At 37.9% G+C, this 27,199-nt stretch overlaps 1 protein-coding gene across 5 annotated transcripts in view; it reads right to left on the minus strand.

The window, feature by feature from the left end:
- Window positions 1–27,199, minus strand: part of ASCC1 (activating signal cointegrator 1 complex subunit 1) — a 95,157-nt gene continuing 67,958 nt past the window's right edge. For 3 of the 5 annotated variants that reach the window (XM_065922533.1, XM_065922534.1, XM_065922535.1), the window contains exons 9-11: window positions 26,281–26,366; window positions 1,795–1,953; window positions 1–769 (exon numbers count right to left, since the gene is read on the minus strand). In XM_065922533.1, the coding sequence (XP_065778605.1) occupies window positions 1,837–1,953; window positions 26,281–26,366 (203 nt within the window). In that variant the 3' untranslated portion in view covers window positions 1–769; window positions 1,795–1,836. Of the gene's footprint in view, window positions 770–1,794; window positions 1,954–13,203; window positions 13,304–26,280; window positions 26,367–27,199 lie in introns of those variants that run through there. The other 2 variants (XM_065922536.1, XM_065922537.1) reach the window with 2 other exon arrangements.

The following is a 27,199-nucleotide window of genomic DNA, read 5'->3' on the forward strand; positions in this document are numbered from 1 at the left end:
TTTAGAAATCCATTTATTCACAAATGATCTGTGCTGTCACAATGATAACAAATCTGAGTGTTACATACAGTCTTACCAGTTAGTGGCCTTATTAACACCTGGGGTTCAGAATCAGACTTCTCAAACAGAAAGTAAGAAATCAGGATGAGACTAAGGAGTGAAGGAAAGACAGAGGCCATGGAGGGAGGAAAGCTGTGAGGGGGCAGGGATGAGAGGTGACAGTGAGGCTGGAGCTCCCTAGCAGAGCACGTGGCAGGGCTGATGGGTGGGGCTAAGCAGAGGAGCCCCCGCCCTCTGCCGGTCTGCAGCAGAGGAGTGCCTTCTGCGGCTGACATTGTCCTGGGAAACTTTGCACAGTCCTACTGATATCATCATTGTTTCAATTGCTGCTGCCCTGGGAAGTAAACAGAAAAGAGCCACAATACTGCAGCTCCATCAGTGGTATGGGAAGGCAAGGGTTAGGGTAGGGTGAAGGAACAGGAACTGAGTAAGCATAAAAGGGACCAACCTCAGAAGAAAAAGGACAGATCAAAGTAAGAAGTTAAAACCTTTACCAGTTATCTTGCTTAAGTTAAAATTCTAAGTAGTAAAGGAACTGAAAGCAGGGTCTCAGATATTAATTTGTACACCCACGTTCACAGGGCATTCTTCACAACAGCCAAAAGGCGGAAGGAAACCAAGTGTTCACTGACGAAGAACTGGATAAACAAAATGCAGTACAATCGGCCCTCAACACATCCATGGATCCCACATCCGTGGAGTCAGTCAACTGTGGACCAAAAATATTCAGAAAGTTACGGAAAGGAAAACTTGAATTTACTGTGTGTCGGCAACTATTTACATGGCATTTACATTGTATTTGGTATTATAAGTAATTTAGAAATGATTTAAAGTATCCAGGATGGTATGTATAAGTTATATGCAAATACTATACCGTTTTATATAAGGGACTTGAGAATCCACAGATACAGAGAGAGGTCCTGGAACCAAGGGAAATTGAGGGATGACTGTATAAACATCCAATGGAATACTACTTAAAAAGGAAGTCCCGACACATACTACACATAGATAAACCTTGAGGGCATTATATTAAGGAGAATAAGCCAGTCACAAAAAGACGAATATTGTATGATTCCACTTATACGAGGTAGTCAAATCCATAGACATAGAAAGTAAAATGGTGGTTGCCGGGGGAGCAAGGGGAAAAGAAGAGTTTTTTAATGGGTACAGAGTTTCAGATTTGCAAGACAAAAAGGTTCTGGAGATATTTCACAAGATGAATATAATTAAAATTACTGAACTGTACACTTTTAAGTGGTTTAAGACTGTAAAGTTTATGCTCTATGTTTTTTACCACAATGAAAAAGAAATTCTGGATATTGATCAAAAGTTAGAGCGTAAGAGGAAGGGAAAAACACAAACCTTTTAGAATTTGTTGATGTTTGATCTAGGTGGAGAGATTAATAAGATCACATGTCTATAATTCTCTTAAAGTATTAATACAAAAGAGTTTAAAGGCTGGGGCAAAATCAGCAGGTATATAAGAAATACTGCAAGTCTGAGCTCCAATGGGCTTCAGAGGTACACTTCCAGAGAAGAGTTTTGGAAAGAGAGATAGATTCTGTGAAAGATGAACAGGCATATGTTATAGGTACATGTTCTCCACATGCCCAAAACTATCCTGGCTGACAGTGTGGTGATTGTGGACAACCATTAGACACCATGGCATCCTTGGGGAGCCACCCAGGGAAGTTATCACCCAATGTTCCACAGATGACACTTCTCCCTCAGCACCTTGTGAGGATGTTTAACTTCCAGTGCTTCCCAAGATCCACCTCAGGAGAAGTCAATTTGTCCACAGGAGGCATAGTTTCCAAAGCTGTCTACTGTGAACCTCTGAGAGATGTGAATTGAATTGAGCTTTAGGGTACCAAAGTAGAAGTTCTCAAATAGCTGAAAAGGAAAAATAAAAACCCAGAATGAGTATCCAAAGAAAATCACAGACAGAAATATTAAACATCAGATTCTCTTGTAAAAATCTCTTGCTCTGTGTGTCCATAACAAACCCAACAAACCGCTTATGCTATGTTTCTCAGTATTCTCATCTGAAAAATGATCCTAGAGAGCATGGATGGGAATGGGAGTGAGGGAAAAACAGAAACTCTTCGTCGACTGATTGAAAAAACTCCTCCGACAAAATGCACTAGAGAAAGAGGTCTGAGAAGCCAACTCCAAAGTGTGTCTATTGAGGGGACATGAGGAAGAACCTGTAACAAACATCCTGGGGCCATACCCTGATTCACACGGCCTAACAAAGCTGCTTCTATGGACTTTCAGTTACTGACCATGAGGAATGTTAAGTTTTGTTACAGCCAGGATAAAATTTGATATAATACATTCCTCTACCTTATCAACAACGTTTATTAGAAACAGTGACTAAAATAAACAGAAGATAAGGTTCCTGCCCTACAAATGATTTTGATAACCTAGTGAGGAGTTCAGAACACTCTCATACACAAAACAGCCAGGGAAACACTTCTATTGAATGATATAACAAGTACAAATGATAATGTTTATCAAAAACCTTTCATTAGACTTTGGATTCAAGCCAGCATCTTAAAGTAAATGCTCTTTACTACAATTCTTTATTTTAAAAGCTTTCAGCTTTGTCAGAGGAAGGGATGAGCCACACTCTGAGAAAGACCTACTCCTATGATGAGCACATTTACAAGGCAGAATGCAAAATGACATCAGAATTCATCCCAAGAAAATTAAGCTACAATGCTTAGATAAGGAGTGTCAAAGAGCAAAGGGCTGCCCTTTTTCTGTTAGGATGCAAGAGTTGCTCTTTCTTAAATGTCAGCATGATCCCAAGAAAGCCTTTCAGTATGTGAACCAACAATGCTTGAGTAGAACCTAATGCTGAGACCTTTGCACACTAGCAAGTGACTGTCGTGTCTCTTCACTTATTTTTATACTCTCTCTACAGCCATGGACTTTAGCCATTGTCACCTTTTCTCATCCTGCAATTAATGGCCTAGCAAAATGCCTGGGGTTCATTAAAGGCTAACTTTATAAAGCCCAGTAAATATTGATTCTTCAACATGACACCAACTTGACCCCAAAGATCTATTTAGAGGTTGTGTGCTGCATTGTCTTGTCTTTCAGAAAGGTGATCAGCTCTTGCCTGAATTGATTTACACAATTAACTTCTCTTCCTGGCTTTGGCAGCCTGTTCAAACCATATCTACCCTTTCATGTAAGCAAATACTGCCTGAAATGTTTATTTGCTAATCCCCTTTGCTGAACATTAATTTGAAGTGAAAACCACGTCAACAAGACCGACAGATTTGTAGCTTTACAAACTGAAGCCTTCTAGGTACAAAAAAAGACATAACCAAATGGGCAATGAAAAACAAGACAAAAACAAAACTAAAAGGGAACTCATAATACTTCCAACGAGTTACTTTTCAGGGATTAGCAGCCCATGGTTCTCCTCTTTGTGCTTATGTTTCCATGTGATGGAGACACCACAGCTAGGAGCTGGAAGGTACTTATCTCTGACTTCACTTTGGCGCGATTTGACAGGGAGATTTCTCATGCTTTAGGTTTGAAGTGAAGAGTGAATACAACTATAATGAAGTTAGCTGGGATGTGATTTCAATGAAGTAATTACAAAACTGAAACAGCAGACTGAACACAAATTCTCTTGCTTCTCTAAGGCAAGAGCAGTGGGTGGGAAGAGTGAAGTCAGTCTAAACTTTCAACAGGCCATGTGAGAGCTGTGGACAGACACCACCACCCACAATACAAGACCATAAAGGGCAAGGACTCAAAAAGATGAGCAAGTCAAAGCACCTTCCTTACAAGCTGCAAAGCACTACTGGAAAGTAAATGTTGCCTGTGATGTAAACATCTCTCTGCTCTTTCTGAAGCGATGAAGCGAAGTGAAAGTCGCTCAGTTGTGTCCGACTCTGCGACCCCGTGGACTATACAGTTCATGGAATTCTCCAGGCCAGAATACTGGAGTGGGTAGCCTCTCTCTCCTCCAGGGGATCTTCCCAACCCAGGGATGGAACCCAGGTCTCCCCCACTGCAGGCACTTTTAAAAACCTGTCCTTATTCTACCTTCGTAGGTCGCCATCTTCTTCCACACCTGTGGTAACATCTTAATCAAATGAATTTCTTATCCAAAGTCCCTACTGCAGTGTAAAGCTTCATTTTGGCCTTTTCTGTCCCCATGTCCTTGTTCTCTTTGTGTATTTATGATGATTTAGTAACAACCTTTCATAGTTACTTTATTTTTAGCCATTGTTATATCTTCAGTCTTAAGCTTTTGTTTTAGTTCTGCCAATTATTTCTAGTGATTCATTGAAATATAAGCACTCTGAAAGAAGGGTATTTTATGTTCTTCAAAGTTGAATTCCACTATAGGCTGTAACTGTAGCCAGGAGACTGCATATGATCAATAAATATTTGTTGGATAAAATGACAACAAAAACAAATGTTTAAAATGTCTGTGTACTTTGTGTTAGAAAAGAGAAAACATGGCCTTGTTTAGACGGATATAAAGATTTTATTTATAGATCACCACCTAGGAATCCATGAGGACTTACTCAATGGTATTACTTCTAATTGTACCTCAACTGTAATTATTTGTGAAGAAAAAATTTATTAGTAACAGAAATTTCATATATTCCTTTAAATTTCTATGTTTCTTATTTTTCAAAGCCTAGTCTTGAATCAGATTTTTGATCTGGAATGTCACTGAGCACCTGATGATGTGCATTTTCTTGCAAAGAGGCATATGACATGGTGCTGTATCCCAGGCCATCTGGTTAGGGAGACGGGGTATGTGTCAGAAGAGAGGTATGTTGATGACATGGGTGTGTTCACCTTGTGACAAGTTATTGTGTTATGTATTCAATTAAAAAGTTTACCTAAAACAATATAGACAGTAAAGGTTAAGTGTGGGAGGAGAGGTACAGGCAATCAATAAATGCAATGGGAGGTAAGAAAACGATGGAGAGGGCTCGGTCTCTAGACAAGCCCTTTAGAAGAGACAGAAACTGAATTGGGCCTTGTAGCAAGTCTAAGACTTAGAGAAGAGGAGGAGGGAGGGCAGCATGAAGGCAGAAATGGGTCTGGAGGGTCAAGGAGATCAGTTTAGATGTACGGAGGGTTCCTAAAAAGAGGCAGTGAGAAGCACTAAGGCTAGAGACATAAAGAAGATGAATCATATTAAGGGGGGGTCCTGAGGGTGAGATTCAGAAGTGAGACTTCATTCTAGATGGTGGGAACCACTGAAGGCTTCTAAGGAAGCTAGGGGCCCAAGATGAAAACCAAAGGAAATTAATCTGGGTGTGATATATATTGTGCTAACTGGGGAAAGGAACAAGAGAATAAAGAAAAGGAGACCAGAGTAGTATTTAAGTTGTGACATACTGAGTGTCTCTTGACTAAAAATAGTAGTAGTGGGCCTAGAAAGATTGGAGCAGATGTGAAATACTATGAATGAAACACAGAACAGACTCTGTGATTTCTGGATATGAAGGAGGATACAGGAGACGAGAAAAGTCATGGATGACGGGGTAAAAGGTATGTGAGCGTACCAGTGATAGTAGCAGAACATTTCTGAGTGGGAGTGATTTTACAGGGAAAACAAAAACAGTGCAGGCCCGTATCTTTAGCTGTGTGTCTCAAGCCCTTCTCCAGCCAAGGGTTTGCCTGGTATGCTCTGAGAATATAAATGAAAGGCACGAAATCTATAGCACAGTTAAGTGGAAGCACATCCCATAAAAAAACTTTACAACTGTCCATTTTTAAAAATTGAGTAGTAGTTCTCTATTAGGGAAATGAACTACTTGCATGATGAATTGCAAATATATTTTCCCCCAGTTTGTCATTTGTCTTTTGACTTTACTTATGGTAATATTTACCATGTCAATTTAAACTTTTATAAATTCAAATATATCATAATAGGAGATTTTTAAAACAAAGTTACCTAATGCAAATACTGTTATATATTAAAAAATCAAGGTGAACTACAAACATATAAGTGTTGACAATAACACTAATGAAATAAAGATCATAACAGCCAGAGTTTACTGAGTAACCATGCATGTCAGGCATTACACTTTGGGCTGTATGTGATTATCTGATGGCCTCCTCATTTTGGAGTTGAACGTGAAGTTTAAAAGGCTAAAGTAACTTGCCCAAGAATACAAAGCAAATAAACACTAGAAAACTGACATTCATAAAGTCTGAAAAAGGGGAAAAAAAGGAAACTAAGATTAAAACTCAGAACTTATATATACAAACCAGAAACAGACCCATAGACATAGAAAACAAATGTCTGGTTACCAAAGAGGAAAGTGGGGGAGAGATAAGTTAGGAATTTGGGATTAACCTATACACGCTGCTGTTGCTGCTGCTAAGTCGCTTCAGTTGTGTCTGACTCTGTGCGACCCCATAGACGGCAGCCCACCAGGCTCTCTCGTCCCTGGGATTCTCCAGACAAGAACACTGGAGTGGGTTGCCATTTCCTTCTCCAATACATGAAAGTGAAAAGTGAAAGTGAAGTCGCTCAGTCGTGTCCGACTCTTAGTGACCCCATAGACTGCAGCCTACCAGGCTCCTCCATCCATGGGATTTTCCAGGCAAGAGTACTGGAGTGGGTTGTCATTGCCTTCTCCGAACCTATACACACTATTATATATAAAATAGATAACCAACAAGGACCTACTGTATAACACTGGGAACTATACTCAATAATCTGAAAAAAAAAAAAAAAAAAGATATACATGTATGCACAAGTGAATCACTTAGCTGTATTTCTGAAACAAACACAACATTGTAAATCAACTATACTTCAATTCCAGTAGTCATGTACGAATGTGAGAGTTGGACCATATAGAAGGCTGAGCGTAGAAGAATTGATGCTTTCAAACTGTGGTGCTGGAGAAGACTTGAGAGTCCCTTGGACAGCAAGGAGATCAAACCAATCAGTCCTAAAGGAAATCAACTCTGAATATTCACTGGAAGGACTAATGCTGAAGCTGAAGCTCCAATACTTTGGCCACCTGATGCAAAGAACCAACTCACTGGAAAAGACCCTGATGCTGGGAAAGACTGAAGGCAGGAGGAGAAGGGGGTGATAGAGAAGGAGGTGGTTGAATGGCATCACCAATTCAATGGACATGAGTTTGAACAAACTCCAGGAGATAGTGAGGGAAAGGGAAGCCTAGAGTACTGCAATTCATCGGGTTGCAAAGAGTTGGGCACGACTGAGCGACTGAACAACAATACTTTGATTAAAAAAAAAAGATTCCATGTTCATGGATCAGAACAATCAATATAGTGAAAATGAATATACTATCCAAAGCAATCTATAGATTCAATGCAATCCCTATCAAGCTACCAATGGTATTTTTCACAGAACTAGAACAAATAATTTCACAATGTGTATGGAAATACAAAAAACCTCGAATAACCTTGAGAAAGAATGGAACCAGAGGAATCAATCTGCCTGACTTCAGACTATATTACAAAGCTACAGTCATCAAGACAGTATGGTACTGGCACAAAGACAGAAATACAGATCAATGGAACAAAACAGAAAACCCAGAGATAAATCCATGCGCCTGTGGACACCTTATCTTTGACAAAGGAGGCAAGAATATACAATGGAGAAAAGACAATCTCTTTAAAAAGTGGTGCTGGCGAAACTGGTCAACTACCTGTAAAAGAATGAAACTACAACACTTTCTAACACCATACACAAAAACAAACTCAAAATGGATTAAAGATCTAAATCTAAGACCAGAAACTATAAAACTCCTAGAGGAAAACAAAGGCAAAACATTCTCTGATATAAATCACAGCAGGATACTCTATGACCCATCTCCCAGAGTAATGAAAATAAAAGCAAAAATAAACAAATGGGACCTAATTAACCTTAAAAGCTTTTGCACAACAAAGGAAACTATAAGCAAGGTGAAAAGACAGCCTTCAGAATGGGAGAAAATAATAGCAAATGAAGCAACTGACAAAGAATTAATCTAAAAAAGATATAAGCAGCTCATGCAGCTTAATACCAGAAAAATAAATGACCCAATCAAAATAAAGGCCAAAGAACTAAACAGACATTTCTCCAAAGAAGACACACAGATGGCTAACAAACACATGAAAAGATGCTCAACATCACTCATTATCAGAGAAATGCAAATCAAAACCACAATGAGGTAACATCTCACAATGGTCAGAATGGCTGCTATCAGAAAGTCTACAAACAATGCTGAAGAGGGTGTGGAGAAAAGGGAACCCTCTTACACTGTTGGTGGGAATGCAAACTAGTATAGTCACTAAGGAGAACAGTGTGGAGATTCCTTAAGAAACTGGAAATAGAACTGCCATATGACCCACAACCCAGCAATCCCCCTGTGGGGCATACACACCCAAGAAACCAGAACTGAAAGAGACACATGTACCCTAATGTTCATTGTAGCACTGCTTACAATAGCTAGGACATGGAAGCAACCTAGATGTCCATCAGCAGACAAATGGATAAGAAAGCTGTGGTACATATACACCATGGAATATTACTCAGCTATTAAAAAAGAATGCATTTAAATCAGTTCTAACGAGGTGGATGAAACTGGAGCCTATTATACAGAGCGAAGTAAGTCACAAAGAAAAACACCAATACAGTATATTACCGCATATATATGGAATTTAGAAAGCTGGTAACAATGACCCTACATGCGAGACAGCAAAAGAGACACAAATATAAAGAACAGACTTTTGGACTCTGTGGGAGAAGGTGAGGGTGGGATGAATTGAGAGAATAGCATTGAAACATGCATACTGCCATATGTGAAACAGATCACCAGTCCAAGTTCAATGCATGAAACACGGCACTCAAAGCCAGTGCACTGGGACAACCCTGAAGGATGGGATAGGGAGGGAGGTGGGAGGGGAGTTCAGGATGGGGGACACATAAACTCCCATGGCTGATTCATGTCAATGTATGGCAAAAACCAGTACAATGTTGTAAAGTAATTAGCCTCCAATTAAAAAAAAAAAAAAAAAAAAAAGACTCAAACTCAGGCAGCCTAACTCTATAGAGTCTAACTCTTTAACCTGTGCACTCTTTCCTAGTAGGTGAGATCCCTTAAAATCTGGCCCCGTTAAACTACAGACAGGAAGCTTGACTCACAAAACTCCCAAAGTATGAGATGAACATATTCTTTCCTTGTTACTTCTACTTTCACTGTCATCTCTTATCTTGAACCTGGTTTAAGAATCAGTGACTCTAGTTCAGCTGGAAGAATTTTAATTGAATTCTGGTTGAAAATAAGCACAAATCAACTAAATGGCTCCATTTAATTAGGTACCTGAATGGAGAAGAAGAAAAAGCTTAAACTGCAAGTTTAGAAAAGAAAAGAGAAACTTGGTTGCTCCTTTTAGGCTAAGGTAGTCCAAGAAGAGCAAAGTGATCTATTGTTTAGAAAATAAAAGACAGAACAGGAAAATTTTAAATTCAAAAAGAATTACAGCAAGGTATTTAAATCATGTTGAGTTTTTTCTCCTCACTGTTGTTTCATAACAATTCCTTGGGGATTTTGAAACCTAAACCTTTTTCTTTCTGAAAACATTTCTCTCTGATGTGCACACACATAGAGCCCTGTTGTGCTCGAAGCCAGTATTTTTTAAAGTCTGCCATAAAGGAACAAAACAACGAACAGCTGCACAAAACTACAAATATTTGATGAGAAAATAAAAAAGGAGTTTAAGACCGCCAATATTTGCAACATCACTTGTAAGTAATATGTACTAATTTGGACAATTTAAGAAGAAAATTTAAAACCTAAGTATGACATTTGAAAAATGTCAGCCATACAGTTGCTATCCTTTATTGACTACACTACTCACAGTTATCTTCAGAAAATTAAACAAAGTTTTCCTATTACCAAGTAAAGAGAGAAATGTGAACCACCAAGATGAAAAGGTTTTTGGTCAAAACCAAAGCTTCCCTGATAGAATCTCAAGACCAAGGTCTAACCATCTTGCTGCCCCCTGCTCACATGATCTGTGAAGCCTACCATTTTTTAGTTTGTACATGGTTGTTTCCTAGGGGAAACACAGAAGGAATTATTATTTCTGGTAGTATAGTTGTACACACTGAAAGAAAGCAAATAGCAAGACTTCAGGGCTAATTGTGGTCATTTTTCCTTACACTCATTTCAGACCTTCTACTCTTTCCTCTCAGGCTCCATGACACAACCATAAAATACCAGAAATAATTCCACATGTGACGAGGCTGAAAAGATGAGTCTGAAAATCTCAGTGACAGGTGGGGAGGAGAGTAAAAAGGAACCTTCTCATATCTACAATCTGAAGCTACATAACTGAATGAATGGCCAATCCTCAACAGCATAATGACAGACATGTTGGAGATCCCTGTTTATTGGACTTCCCAAATAAGACCCGCTCTCTTTCTTCAATCTTAAAGTAGTGGCCACGCTCTTCGAAGATCTCTCCTTTAAGAAAATCTATTTCTTGTGCTAGGTAGACTCAGCAAGCTATCTGCTGTCTAATATGACTTCAAAAAGAAGAAATTCAGTTTTGAAGTCTAAAATGAAGATTCAAAATATGTAATTCCTGGTAAAAGAAATAAAAGCCAAAATGAACAAATGACATCTAATTAAACTTAAAGCTTTGCATAACAAAGGAAATCAAAGACAAAATGAAAAGACAACCTAATGAACGGGACAAAGGATTTGCAAATGATATGGCTGATAAGGGGTTAATATCCAAAATAAATAAACAGCTCAGACAACTCAGTAACAACCAAAAAAAAAAAAACCCAATTAAAAAATGGGCAGAAGACCTGAATAGACACTTTCCCAAAAAAGACATACAGATGACTAAAAAGCACATGAAAAGATGTTCAACATCATTCATTATTAGACAGATGAAATACAGATGGAAACAATGAGATAACACCTCACACTTGTTAGAATGGCTATCATCAAAGAGTCAATAATAAATGCTGATGAGGATGTAGAGAAAAGGGAATCCTCCTACACTGTTGGTGGAAATGTAAACTGGTACAGTCACTATGTAAACTGGTACATCAGGCATGGAGGTTCTTTATAAAACTAAAACAGAATATGACCCAGTCATTCCACTTTTGGGTATATATTTAAAAAAATTTTTTTAAACACCAATTCAAAAAAATACATGCACATTAATATTCATAGCAGCACTGTTACATAACAGCCAAGAAATGAAAGCAAAGTAAGTATCCATCAGTAGATGAACAAATAAAGATGTGGTGTATCTAATATATATATATATACACATATACACACACATTCATACATATACACATATAAATATTTTTGTGTGTATATATACAGGAATATTACTCTGCTATAAAAAAAGAATAAAATTATGTCATTTGCAACAACGTAGATAAACCTAGAGAGTACTATGCTTAGCTTAAATATGTCAGGCAGAAAAAGACAAATATTATATGTTATCACTTATATATAAAATCTAAAAAATAAAATAAATATACACAGCAAAATAGAAACAGACTCACAGATATAGAAAACAGATCAGTGGATACCAGTGTGGCGAGGAAGAGGGAAGGGGCAAGATAGGGATACGAGATTAAGAGACACAAAATACTATGCATAAAATAGATAAGCAACAAAGATACACTATAGGGAATCATAGCCATTACTTTGAAATAACTTTAAATGGAGTATAATCTATAAAAACATTGAATCACTCTGCTGCACACCTGAAACTAACATAATATTGTAAATCAACTATATATTTTTTTAAATGTAAGTCCTATGAAATTTATAGTCATTCTTGATATATGTGTTACACTAACTCTTAGAACATAACCTGGTGCAACTGAAAATAATACTAGTATTCAATTAATGCAAGTATTTAGAAGGACAGAGTGGGTCCTGTTTCTCCCCCAACAAAGGATGATCTTCATTGTTTCCATGTATGGAAATTAGACTTTTGAAGCCTAAAACACACAGGGATAGCAAATGCACACTACTCTGAAGTTTTCCCAGTGTTTTTCTTCTATAATCTGTTTTACCAACCCTATTTCTCACAATTACCTCCTGTTTACTGATAAAAGTAACAGTAATAACACCATTTTGTACTTAATAGTAATGCTCACCCACTTCCCTCCTAACCAGGGATGGTATGAGGATAAATGGAAGACAGTCTGACAAACACTTTGAGCTCTTTGGAAGGCACTTCTGCAGAAAGGCTTGCTGAGGCTAAATAACACCTTTCATCTAAGGATCTATAAGTATCTCACAAAGCCCAGATCATTAACCCTTCCAAAAATCACTGTGACATGAACCAGAGCTCAGCATTACTATCCTCATTTAAAAGATAAGAAACAGAGACAGGCTAGGACCATTACCACTGTGCTATAAATTTAATAGTTTCTGGGACCAGGCCTAGAACACAGGCCAGTAGCAGGCCATGTCTACATGGCAGTGTGCATTTGTCGGACAATCTGAATAACAAATCTGTACGAAAGAATGCTAAGTGGGGAAGAAGAACCATTTGTGGGGTATGGGTATGCAATCTGACAGAAAAGGAAGTGGTCACTTGGTTTTGTGGCCATGAAAGAGAAATAAGTAATGTGAAAAAACTTTAATCATAGCCCTTGGAGGATCCTAATTGAAAACAACAAAATAAATAATGGTATACTTCAGAAGTATTCTTCACCCAATTGGCCTCCAGGTACAATAATAAAAAGACTTTAGGCAGTAAACAAAGATGTGGACATAAGACTAAAAATATAAAAATTTGAAAAATACCACACAGCTTCTCATATGCTATATTGCTAATCTCATTTAAGAGTCAGGATCACAAATAAGTTTCTTTTCCCACAAGTTAAGTTTTGTTTCAAAGTTTTATTTGTTAAAATCCCCCAATTCTTAAAAAATGATTCTAAGTTTCTGTCAAGGAACCCAGCAATTCCAACTTCCAAACCTTCTTGTATCTTGCATTTTCCTTCTGGCTATGTGTGAGATTACTTCTGAAGAGAGCAAATATGAGAGATGCAAAGAGACAAGAAGGAAAATGATGATCCGACACCTCAGGTTCAAAACGCCTTCCATCCACATAAAAAATATTCATATAGGCTGCACTCACATGGATTCTTTCTAAATCTTCGTGGAAGAATACAATGGAGTCTATTCACACTGAGGTAAGCCATGTCCCTCCAAACACACACAAACATACACAACTTCACCTGGAAATCAAAGATAGAAACTTATTTTTTAATTGAAGAGAGAAATCAAAACAGTTCTTAGGGCAAATGAGACTTCAGTGCTTTCCTGTCAATAACCACACAGCTACTAGTCTCTCCCTCAATTTTTCCATCTTTACACAGGGACAACACCTTACAAGGATATTCTGCAGTTACAGGAAGATAAATTATCAGACGGTATTTTGAGCTCTATTATTGTCACTCACCAACTAAAACCTCCAATGTACCATCACAGGACAAAAAGCAGCTTCCTTAAAAAAAATAAGAAAAGTCAAGTAGGAACTCATAGCTTACAGTCTCTGCAGTCATCAACTGGCCTCATGGGGCTGTAATATTTTTAAAGAATGGAGCAGAAACATCTACTTCAGAATAAAAGCCAACGTGGCTATTAGGTGGCTACTCTCCCAGTCTTCTCCAAATATAGCCCTAACTCCACCTCAGATACCACATCTAATCTGAAATCTGAGACTGCAGTAATCAGTGGTGAGACAGCCAATAATAACAGCTAATAATAGCCAATAAAAATGGGACATAATGTATTTCCAGAAGGCCAGGGGCACCTCAGAGCCAAGGAACAAGTCAAGGCCAGTCTGCATGAGAAGTTATCCTTATCATCAACTACCTCGGTAATCAGAGGACTCAGCCACGATTTTCCAACCTATCAGTACATCACTCCTGCTTTGGGCACCTCCATTACATCAGTACCAAAAAGTTTGCATGTCACCAGAGCCGAAGTCTCATCTCCACTGACTTCAATGGCATGGGAATGTCATCAGGCTGCGCACACAGAATAGGAACATGAACTTCCCTCATTGATTCTGCTCTCCCAAACCATGTGCCTGTCTTGGCTGCAGTGAGCATGAGGAATGTTACGAGGAGCCTGACCTGAGGAGCCGCCAGGCAGAAGCCAGACAAACAGCCAAGGAATGAAGGCTTTAAAACCTCCTTCAAATAATTTCGCAGGGTTGCACTTCTGGATGTGTGGCCTGGGCCTCACTGCTGACGTGAGGATTATCAAGTTTAAGACTCAGCTGGTAAGGTCAAATGACCTATTAAGAGAGTGAATTAAAACCATTCTAGACAAACAGAATGCCAGGCAGTTCTGCTGAGCACCTCAATACTCAAAATGCCAAGGGACTTCCCCTCCCCTCCCTTCCCTTTTCGGTTTTTAAAAGTAGCAAGAAAAAAAAATGTGGGGTGGAGGTAGGAGGCAGGAAGAGAGAAGAGGCTGTGCTGACATGGCTGAAGAACCCAAACTCATCTCAGCACGCACCAGCACGCTCTGCCGGTTTCCACAGCAGCATGCAGAATTAGCATCAGAGAGAGGCTGCTGGGAGTCAGTTTGCTGCAAAATTACTTCCGGAGAAAGCCTTGCCTTCAGGCATGGATATTATGGCTTCTTCAGGGCAAAACTGTCCCAGGTGGCTGCTGGCGAGCAGGAACTCTTCAATGCCCTAAGCTGGTGCCCACCAACCCTAAGGGCAGATGCCCTTTCAGAATCTAGCCTGTTTCCACAGATAAATTCCTTCCCTGAGAAGGTGGCCGCCTAATGCTCATTCAAATGTGTTACCACTGTTACTTTCAGCTTGGTCATCTTCCCTCAGGGATTACTCATAACTGTCCCTCAAACAATAGCCAACAGGAGGTAAGTGTTTGATCTTTGTATCATACATATCATAAAGGAGAAAGGAAGTGCCAGTCAGCAGAAAGGGATAGAGATGATTTCTGCTCAGCCTGGGGGTTCTCTGGGCAAGTGGCTTTAAGCTGGTAGGGCCCAAAGATGCTGACTATTGTGTCAAGTGACAAAGTCGGAAAAAGAACAATGAGATGGGAGAAAAGGTCATCAGGTGCAGCCACCTCCACTCCAACTTTTCCAATGAGAGGACAGCAATCAGAAAAGTTTAAAGAGCAAATCAGAGGCCCCTTGGCAACATCAGGCACTGGCAAGAGTAAATATACATATAAATAAGAGCTGTCCAAAAAATAGCTGGGTTTGAAATGCTTCCTTGGAAGATGGGAGAGAGGTTGGCACATGTTATCTTAGATTTTCAACTAAATCATCTTATCTTATTAGACAACAAAACATGAAATACTCTGTCCTCTGTCAGGACCATAGGAAACCTGCTTTCAGTAGCACCAATGCAACGTTATCTACTATGACACACTCTTAGGTCCAGATGGCCTCCTTCCCTTCTGCAAAGGTGTGGGCTAAACGCCAAATAAGCAAAAGGCCTTGGGAAAGGCCTTCCCACCCCGCCGACACACTTCAGGAGTTGCAAGATCTCTACAATTTAAGGAACTGGTATCAATTTTTTTTTTTTTTTTTTGGTATCAATGTTTTAACTTACAACTGAGAGAACAAATTTTGAACTAGAGTTCTGAATGATTTATATATTGTTTTTCTACTTTTATTTTGTAATAATAATGTTCACCTATGAGCATTAATTCTAAAATTGCTTCATCACTGAGATATGGGAAAGAGGACATTATTTCTTAAGAAACCATCACAGTTTCATGGCAGCATGAACTTCACTCTCATTTCTTTATCTCTTCCCATGATGTCCTCCAACATTCAGAGTAACACTTAGACATTTGCTGGCACCAAGCCACCTAATCTAACATGGTTTCATTTGGCTTGGTCTCTAAACAATAGGCTGGCTCAAAAAAGACAGTGGCCTGTCACTGTCTCTAGGTACAGATTTATACTGGCTTCTTGTGGTTCAGTTGCCAAGTTGTGTCCGACTCTTTGAGACCCCATGAACTGTAGCACACCAGGCTCCTCTGTCCTCCACTATCTCCCAGAGTTTGCACAAATTTATATCCATTGAGTTGGTGATGCTATTAATAACTAACCATCTCATCCTCTGCTGCCCTCTTCTCCTTTTGCCTTTAATCTTTCCCAGCATCAGATTCTTTGCGGTGTGTTTATACTGTAGCTAAAAAACCACAATGGAATATATAATACATGCCCATATAATGCACACAATGGAATATTATATAGGCATGTAAACATATAGTGGAATATTCAGTTCAGTTCAGTGGAATATTAGTCAGTCTTAAAAAGAAACTAGATCCTGATACATGCTACAATGTGGATGAAACTTGGAAATATTATAGGATTGAAACAAACCAGAAACAAGGAAAATATTGTATAATTCCACTCATATGCAGTACATATAGGAGCCAAATTCACAGAGACAGAAAGCAGAATAATGAGTGCTAAGGGCGGAGGGGAGAATAAAGTTACTGTTTAACGGGTATAGAGTTTCAACTTGGGATGATCCAGTTCTGAAGCTAGATGGTAGTGATGGTTATACGACAATGTGATGGGGTTATTAATGCCACTGAATTATATACCTACAGTGGTTAACATGGTGAATCTTATTTATATTTTACCACAACTAAAAAAACCCACAAAACTCAATGGATCCAAGTGAATCATAACCTAACTCCCTTCATTTGTGAAGTACACCCAAAATTTTATACTAGACCCCTAGAAATGAATATATAAAAGAGATGAATATTTCCCACAATAATAACAAGTACACTGTTCAAAGAGTTCACAGCAATGGGATCAGAGAGACCAACTGAATATCTGTCCCTGTCTCCCAGAAATACAGCAAACATTAGCTTAGTGTTTTGCTAAGGGGGAGGGATTCAATCCATGAGGAGGGATTCAATAAAATATTTTTCATTCTGATAAAAAACTGAAATTGTTTTAAGAAAAGTAATTTTAACCACATAATTACTTTCTACTCTCATTGTCTTTTCCTATTTCTTACAGGTTAGGCCTTCCAAACCTGTCATTCCCTGCCTGAGCCAAGGCAAGGCATGAAGTATCCCAGAACCACTGCAAAGATGAACAGCCAATAAACAGAAATTCAAAAGAGAGTGAAGGGAGGAAAAAGCATCTTGTATAAACAGACAGCAACAGACCAGAGAGGGTGCGTCTTTCTAGAATGGATGTTGGCTCTGTCAAAAACCAGCTAACAGCTTGTTTTCCAGTTTCATTTTAACAATGGTTTTGCCTCACTGACAGTCATATTTTTGGATGCCCTCATTAGTGTTTTAAGACTTCACTTTCCAGGCAAAGTGACACATGAAACAAACTCAGAACATACGTTTTGGTGAAATCCTACGTGGATTTGAATTGTCTCCCTGCCCCCAACCCAATAATCTAAAACAAGAAATGTACCAAACCAAATTGAAGTGCTTCAAATTGTACTTTTCCTTATATATCTGATGCTCCAAGCAGAAGTCTTTTAGATTTTTAACATAAAATACATTACTTCTATTACTAGCAAAATATGAAAAGCCCCTAATGATTTCTTATATCTCCCACTTGCTTAAGTTTCATTCTGTAATCATCAAGAATGAAGGCTGAGCCACACTTTATCACTAACACAGCAAAGCAAGAGCGGCCATATTTTGGCAAGGTGTCTTATCACAGGTTCCTTCCTATATGTCACATTTTCCTGATAGTCATGCTAGTAATGTATTTGGGACTGATTTACTTAAAAGTTCACTGGCATTTATTTTTCATTCAATACTTTTTATTAATACACTCTGTAATAAGGCATAAATGAAAATGCGAAAGAAATCATGTTCATGTTTCAAGTCAATCAGTGTAGGGTTAGGGTTAGGGTTAGGGTTAGGGTACACCATGGGCTTCCCTGGTGGCTCTGGCACTAGACAACCTGCCTGCAATGCGGGAGGCCCGGGCTCCAGCCCTGTGCCAGAAAAAACCCCTGCAGAAGGGAATGGCTACCCACTCCAGTGTTTCTGCCTGGAAAATTCCATGGACAGAGGAGCCTGGTGGGTCGCAAAGAGTTGGACACGACTGAGTGACTAATACTTTCACTTTTTCACTTTCACAGAGAAACACAAGACTAATTTTGGATGTATTTTAAAATAAAAGAAATTTAAGTGTAAATTCAAAATCAATATTATTCATATCAGCTGAACTCTGCTGATGTGAAGTAATAAAATTACAATCAAATTTAACTGAAAAATAAACTTATCAACAGAGGATTGTGAGGTATGAGTTATAGGTATATTTGACTCTGGGCTCTCTTTTCTGGAATTTAGTAAACTAATTTTAAAAAATATTTGCTAGAAAAGAGTTAACAAAAATGCAATAGGATTGACTGCTGTTAACTAAATACTTATGACATAAATAATGTATCTTGAGGGTCTATTAAATATGAGCATCATATCTAATCATAAAGCAGAAAGGACATTGGGTGAAATTAAAAAAAAAACATGTAAACTAAATACTAACCTTTAAGACAGGGGTCAGCAAACTTTTTCCATAAAGGATCAAGTTGCTGTTGTTGTTCACTCTCTAAGTCATGTCTGACTCTTTTGCAACCCCATGGACTGTATGTAGCCCCCTCCCCCCGACTCCTCTGTCCATGGGATTTCCCAGGCAAGAATACTAGAGTGGGTTGCTATTTCATTCTCCACGGGATCTTCCAGATCCAGGGATCAAATCCAAGTCTCTGCATTACAGGCAGATTCTTTAGCACCTGGGAAGTCCCATACATGTATAAATATATATACAAAGGATTAAATAGCCATACTCTGTCGTCACAACTACTTAACTATGGCACTGTGGCACAAATGCAGTCAGTGGATAGATAAAGGAGGATTGCTGTGCTACAATAAAATTTTACTTAGAGACCCTGATATTAGAATTTCATATAATTTTTACATGTCATGAAATAATATTCTTTTAATTTTTTTCAACCATTAAAAAACTAGAAACACTATTCATAGTTTGAGGGCCACATAACAAAACAGGTAACAGGCCAAATTTGGTCCTTAGACCATAGCTTGCTGACTCCTGAGAGTTTACAATTTCAAGTATGGGACAAAAAACACTCCCTTCGTCAAACAAAACCTTTTTCTTTTCTTTTTTGAAAAGAAAAATCAACAGAAATTTATAGGCTTCTGATCTCTATAGAAAACAGTTTTAGCTTCCTGAATGCTTGCCAGCACAAGAGACACGGCTAAACACTGACCAGTCTCGGCACAAAGGAAGGGGTGGAGGGAAGGCGCCGACCGCGATGGTCCTCGCCACTGTACGGGAGGTGACATCTGGATGGGACTTTGAAGAATGAGTAGGATTTGGGTAGAACAAGACTGCAGTAAAAGAAAGAGAGAGATAAGGACAAAATTTCAGGAACTAGACATATAAGCCTATGAATTTAAAAAAAAAAAAAAAAAAAGCAGATCCAGAAAAAGGGAAAAAACCAGCAGAACCAATTGCCAGGGAAGGCAAGAGAAGAGAACATTTGAAAGAGAAAAGGGTTTAAAACTCTCAATGTGGTTACTGGGAAAAAATAAAAGTAGGTCAAGGCACGGAACAAATGGGGGCTATTGGTGACTTTTTTATCCTGCTGTTGCAGTGTAATGATAGAGCTGACAGATAGGTTTCATGGAATTAAACAGGGAATAGCCTGAGAGGGATGCTGGTGGGAAGAATGGCTTTATAGAGATATACACTATTTTCTTAAATAAAACAAACAAAAACATTTTAGTGAAAGTTGCATCTTTCACTTTCACTACCTTATTAGTAGCTTGCTCAATATGAAACATCCTAATCAGGAAGTTGTTTCCTACATTAAATTCTAATACCCTTTGAAATCAAACAGGCCAAATTTTATGGTAAGATCAAGTATTAATAAAAGTTGCATCTATCTTAAATGCTAGAACAAAACGCAGGAAAGACTTCAACAAATAATCTTTAAAAAAAAATAATATAACTATAACAAATGGTAATGTCCTATTTTCCTTCTGTCTTTCCTTGCTTTCTTTTTTTAGTTTAAAAAATTTTGTATGTTGATGAAGTTTCAGTCTTGCAGAAAGCTACAAAAACTGTAAAAAGAATTCCTGGATACCTTTTATCCTTTTTCTTTTTTTTTTTAAATAACAAAGCATTCTTCTGTTGACTTCCTGGTTTTTGTCCTTTGTAATGTGGATACTGCCAACGAATTCTGGACTTTCAATTTAAAAAGTGTTGGGGTCTAAATAGTTTAGTTAATGTTGTCCATGATTCAGTCACAAGTTGTAGGAAAGAAAAGTGCAATATAAGCTCACTCAACAAAACTGGAATTCACTTGGCTTCTTTAATTTGTAGGTTGATGTCTTTCATCAGCTTTGGCCCATTCTCTCTCTCCTCTCCTTCTGGGATTCAAATTAAATGTGTTTTAGATCTTCCCATTATCTCCTATATGCCTCTTTTTCTCTTGTCTGTAATTTTTACTTTTCCTCTCTGCAAATGTAACATGCTGGATCATATTTTCTGATATAATTTCTAGGTCACTATTTCGCTCCGCAGCCGTATCTAATTTGCTGCCAAATCCATCCAATGAGCTCTTAAGTTCACTTACACAGTTTCATAGTTCTAGTATCATAGTTCTAGCATTTCATGGTTCTAGTATTTCCACTTGGTTCTTTTCCAAAATTGCTACATCACTTTTTCTCTGCAATAGTTTCCAGTTACCTGATTAGAAAAAAGTTATTTTTAGCCAAAGTCTGATGATAATTCTAGTATTTCATGTCTATCAGTTCTAGATGTCTGTTTGCTCATGGTGGGTAATTTCCTCATATGTCTAGTTATTTGTGTGTTGGCCATTTGGGGGGCAAAAATTCTTTGGAAGAACATTTTTAGGCAGAAAGTGATGGGACTTTCTTCCAGTGAGGTTTTTTTTTTTTTTTTCCCTTTACTATTGCCAAGTCCCTGGAAACACTACTGGTCCTGAGGCTCTTTCATCCAACTTCAAGACTCCAAGGTCTATTCTCTCCCCTTAAGAATCCTAACAGTTAATTTTTGCACTGTTTGAGGATCCTCTTCGTCAGATTTTTTTCCCCTCATATTTTCTATCTCTCTCCATATTGTCAGAGATTTCCTTGACATTATTTTCTAAACCTTAAGTGAATATATACATATGTGGGTATATATGTTATTTCTATGAACTCTCTTCTGACAGAAACCTTTTCTACAGCATCTTGTTTTTATTTTCCAAGTGAAATTCTTCCGAAAGTTGTACACTTGTTCCTCTAACAAGCTGCCTATTTTACATGATTGTCAAGAACGATGTGATTGCTTTCAATGCTATGGATAAAAGCTATTAAAAAATATTAGTATATCCAAGCACAGTGAATTTAGTAAGTGTCCACAGTGTATAAGCATGAACAGCTTAAAGAGAAAGTGGCATCTGTGTAGTGATTTTACTTAAATAAAATTAAAATTTCAAGTCACAGAAATATCAGGTAGCAAAAATGACACCATAGCTGTAGTGGTAATGAGAGATAGCAACTTCTTTCTAAATTCAATTTGCGGTTATTAATACTGATGTAATAGTGTAATAAAACATTTAGTGATAGATTTTCAAGGACAGGCTTTCTGAAAAAGGTAAGTTTGAGGGAAAAGTTCTAAAGAAGAACCACAAGACTAAGAAGTAATTTTTAAGAACAGTATGTAATATGGCTTAGTATTGAATTGGATAATAAAAAACACAATATTTTTTTCTTTCTCAGAAACAATATACTTTCTAAATGCTTGTCTTCCTTTGTAGTCATTAATATATTCTTAAAAAAATCATGACCGAGTTCTCAATCTAATCTCTCTTCCCATGAAAGAATAAAAGAATAAAAATGAATTCCTCTTGTCAATATTTTTCTAATACTCCGAAACAAAGTAATCACTGAAAACAAACCTCTTCACTAACAGTGTTTAGGAACTTAATTGTGCCTTTGTTACCTTAGGACAAACAGACCACAGACTTGGCCAGGGAGGGGCATGTGAAGCACATTCTGCTTTTTGACCTTGGGAGTAGTTACATTGTTCACTTTATGATTATTTGTTTAAAAGTACATATATGTTTATGCACTTTTACAAAGAGAATAAATAGCATGCGTTTTTAAACATCTTCCTTATAGAAACTTCCCTAAGTAAAAAAACTAAAGGTCTCATTTAAATGCATTCATTCTACTGTCCTCTTAAATACTTTAAGAGCCAGAGATGGAAAAAGAGCAAAACTGAATGAAATACTTGAGTCACTCTTATTTACATCTTTCAAGAAAACTCTCAATGTAGCTAGCTAGATTTAAAACATATTCTCAGGTAAAGTACTATTAAATATCAATATAGTAAAATGATGCCAATTCCCCTCTTTCTCTAAATTTAAATATTCTTATACATAAAATGGAAACATATGTGCTTTTTACTTGGTTTTTATGCTCCAGGATTTTTAAGTATCTAAAGACATGGCACTTTGGTCCTTTGCTTTTGGGCCTACTTTCTGCTGCTGCTGCTGCTGCTAGGTCACTTCAGTCGTGTCCGACTCTGTACGACCCCATGGATAGCAGCCCACCAGGCTCCTCTCCAGGCAAGAATACTAGAGTGGGTTGCCATTTCCTTCTCCAGCACTTTCTATTCCTTCCCAAATATATTACTGTGGCTTTATTTGTACCAAATCATCTGTGGAGAGTACAACCTAGGGCTCTAATGTCTCCTCTTCACTCTGCAGTTAGAAGCTATGCTTTTAAACAATTACTACTGCACCCCTATTCAATCTGCTGAGAGCATAGTCTTGGAATACTGATTCAACTGCATAAGGGCATTTCATAGGTCCCCCAAACAAGACTGTCATTAAGACCACTTCTCCCTCCAGAAGCTGGCAGTTAATGACCATCCTACTTCTAGCTAGTGAGGGAGCAGTTATTTCCTGGCAGAATGTTTTTAGGTCAGCATGATTTCTCCATTTACAAGCTTATCACTGCATTACAGATAAACAAACCGCATCTTTGCTCCTATCTCTTAGATGAGAAATGGAAACTCTGACAGGACACTATCCTATTAATGAGGCCGAGGTCGTCTTCACTCGCGTGTACATCCTCCTTTCAGAGCTATCTGTCAGTATTTCATAAAAAACTACCATTACTAAATACATTCCTTTTCTGGTTTGAAAAACACAAGGGAATGATTCTCTAGTTGTCAGTTCTTCTTTCAAAGTCCTTCTTAGAATAATAAAATTCTTATTTTAACTAGGAATAATCAGATGCTAGTCTATAACAGCTGCAAAAATTCTCAAAAGATCTATACAAAAGAAAAACATGGCTTCTACCTCCAAAAGTCATTGGAGATCTTTTTTTTTCTTATTAAGGCATCCAGAACACATAATATTACACTGAGTCAAAAGGACCAATTCTCTTCATGGAGTAGAATAGCAATTGGCTGTTACTCATTAAATTCTTACAGCAATGAGCAATGACTTGCATTCTCGTTTTGTTTCTCTTTGAATAGCAGATGAAGTTGATTTTTTTCCAAGGCTGCTTCCCATCACCAGCATTCCTGATCCTTGACCTGTGTAGCTGTTAATATGCTGCACACATATACTTGGGCTCCTTAACAACCAATGCAGTTAACCTTTCTGTTTACTCCAAGTCAGTTCCTATTTTGTTAGTGAAAGTAATTTTTTTTCCCTTTCTGAACATAATAATCATATCTGCTACAAAAACTACATACATAATCCACTGGTTTTTTTAATCTCTTGCTTGTTTTTTTTTGGCAAGGGATTCAGGGGCCATGTGTTTTCATATTCTAATTGAGAAAGACTTGTAATTCCAAAAAAGTGTTCTGCTATAGCTACTTTATAAATATAGCTATTACTCTTATATGTCTGAGGAATTAGTGTTGGATGCTACATTTTATCTTTATTCTCAAAGAAAAGTTAATTCCTTTGATTAAATATAAGTGAAAGATTATATTTTCTGGAACTAATGATTAAAAAGTAATATATTAGAAATTCTATCAAAAGATATTTTGTTACAACTACCTGTGTTCAAAGGTACTTCTCTTCCTCCATCTCATAATCTGCTCCCATCATTTTATACTGTAATTACCTATTAATCTGCTGTATCTCTCAGAGATAGGAAGCTCCTGGAAGGTAGGGAATGTATCATAATGGCTGTTTTATCTGCAGAGCATATGGTCTGACAGATAGCACACAGTTAATATTTCTGGTGGTGCTAGTATTACATACACTTCAAAAGTCTTAATTGTTAATTAGCCAGTTTTAGACTAACTGGCACATCCACTGCCCCAACATTTATGTCCAGTCAGGTATTATCATTTTTCAAACAGAGAGGCCCAATTTCAAGTATGTACTGATCTTTGCCTAAACACTGAGTATCTTTATGAAGAAGATAGAAAAGCTAATTTGTGAGTTTTAAATCTTTTTTTTCTGATTCAAACTCTGCTACTATCTAGCAGTAACCTGCAAGTCACTTTAGCCATATTGGATCTTGCACCCTTAAGAGAGTAAAATGAGGAACTGGACTAAATAGTTTGCAAGAACCTAGCTGGGCCCAGTTCTAAAACTCCAATTAGGCATTAAACACTAAGGATACAACTATTACAGCAAGCTTTATCAACACTAGAGGGAGCTATATCCATGTTATCATTGGGGTGGGTTAGAAAAATTTCCAAGTCAAGCATCTTTAAATGGAAAACTGACTTCCCAGAATGAAAGAAGTTAAATACCGAACAATAGACCCATACTGTTCATACAGCCACTTCTCAGGGTACCTGTGCTTACCTCCTTCTTACAGATGTTAAAGCACCTCACCCTCAACTTGCATCAATATACCTTTTGGACTTAATTCTAATTCCAAAGGAACCAAGTTGGCTTGAGTCATTCCAACAGATTTCTTTCCCCATTCATCTAGCTTCTTTCTTTATCAAATTAACAGTAACAAAAAAAAAAAGCAAAATAATTAATGCTATTATTTTAAAAGCCTCAGGAAATGAGCTAGAGGAGGAAAGAGATTCATATCCAATAAAGCTGTGGCCTGGGAAAAAAGTTAACTGCAACTGAATTCATTAGCAACTTGCCACTCAAACTGCAGCTACCAGAGCTACTTTGAAAATAAAACTATTCAAAGAGGAAAGGTATCAAGGAAAAGAAAGAATCAACAAAGCTCTGCAATGTGGGAGCTGGAATGCCTGCCTAAAGAGAACGCTGCCATTGCTCTGCCAGGCTCTGCAATGAGAAGCTTGCAGCTGCCGAAGAGTGATGTCATTAATTAGAGGCAGTGGGGTCACATTAGGCATTTGGCAAGAAATCTGTCAAGTGACAAGATAAAGGAATGGAGGAAAAAGAAAAACATTTCTAAAGCTAGAGCCTGCTCTGAAGTTTTACTATTTACATCCTCTCCCTCCCAGCTCCAAAAAACACCCATGGCCTTGAAAATACATGACCCAAACCATTATAGAACAAGTAAAATGAAGAAATCAAAAACCTTTCCTTTGGTATCAACTTGTGTTTCCCTTTTCCCAGAGGCACAATGGCATGTTAACCTGACAGAGAGGGCATAAACTGTGGATGTTACAGAATGTGGTCTGTGGGAGAAAGATAATGCAATCCTGAAGAACCCTTTTCATTTAAATTTCATAGGTTAATTTAACACTCAGAAGCAAATCCTCAACAGTCAGAAATGGACCACCTACTTTTTAGCACATGGGCTGTTCCTGAGTAAAAATAGATTACACAGGAACTTTGGAGAGTGACTCTGTGGGTGAAGAGAAAAATCTACTAGAACAAGACAATTCTTCTTCACTTAAAAAAAAAAGGCACACTCAGTCCTTCAAGGGTAAAATACAAAGTAAGACTCACAAGGTTAAAATCAATTTATTCCTATGGATCCAAATAGTATAGTTGTTTCTTAAATCATCAACTTTAAGTACTCTAAAAGACACCAACAGCCTTAACAAGGCAAAAAGATTTCTCATTTAGGACAATGAAAAAAAATTTTAACAGTCCTTTCAGTCAACAATCCTCATGGGAAGTATAAGGAAAAATATACTTTACTGTTAAAAGGAAAACTTATTGCCCTCTCTTATTTTAGGACACATGCCAAAGGATTTCCAATTCACTCAGATTTGTACTGACCTTTAAAATGTTTCGGCCATCAAATGATTCTCTTTCTTTGAAGATATATTTGCCATCCGCTGTGTAGAGATTGTACCTGCCTTCAGCTGTAAATATTCCAAAGACAGTGTTAGAACAGAAGCTTGGGTTATTGAGCTGTCTGTTTTCTCTTGGATTTCTATAGGAATAACTAGGAAGATCTTCATGTACTACCTAGAAAGTAACAGTGAAAAGGTGAAAGTCGCTCAGTATCCAACTCTTTGTGAGTCCATGGTCTATACAGTCTATGGAATTCTCCAGGCCAAAATACTGAAGTGGGTAGCCTTTCCCTTCTCCAGGGGATCTTCCCAAGCCAAGGATCGAACCCTGGTCTCCTGCATTGCAGGCGGATTCTTTACCAGCTGAGTCACAAGGGAAGCCCAAAAATACTGAATGGGTAGCCTATCCCTTCTGCAGAGGATCTTCCCAACCCAGGAATCAAACTGGGGTCTCCTGCATTGCAGGCGGATTTTTTACCAACTGATCTACGAGGGAAGCCTGGAAAGCAACATAACATGGAGGGAAAAACATCAGATTATAGTCAAGAGACCAGTCTCAACTCTGTCATAACTCATTCGGTGTATATTTATTCATTTAACTTTGTCCAAGTACTCACTGTACATAAACTACATAACAAACCATATTCTTAGGCAAATTATGTCTCTTTAGTTCCTCATTTACAAAGTTAGAAGGTGGGTGTTTCCAAAGATTCCCTGCAGTCTAAAACCCAAGATTCCATATAAGCTGTACACATTTTTAAATACATAAAAATACATGACAGCTCACCCATTAACTAGTTAAAAATGCTGATAATCATGCTTTGGGTTGATTTAAGGACTCCCCTGAAATGGGAAAAACCTCTCCAGTTGCAATCAAAGGTATCGTTACATTCTACACAGAA

Source organism: Muntiacus reevesi, chromosome 2 (genome assembly GCF_963930625.1).
Source record: "Muntiacus reevesi chromosome 2, mMunRee1.1, whole genome shotgun sequence".
Classification (NCBI taxonomy): domain Eukaryota; kingdom Metazoa; phylum Chordata; class Mammalia; order Artiodactyla; family Cervidae; genus Muntiacus; species Muntiacus reevesi.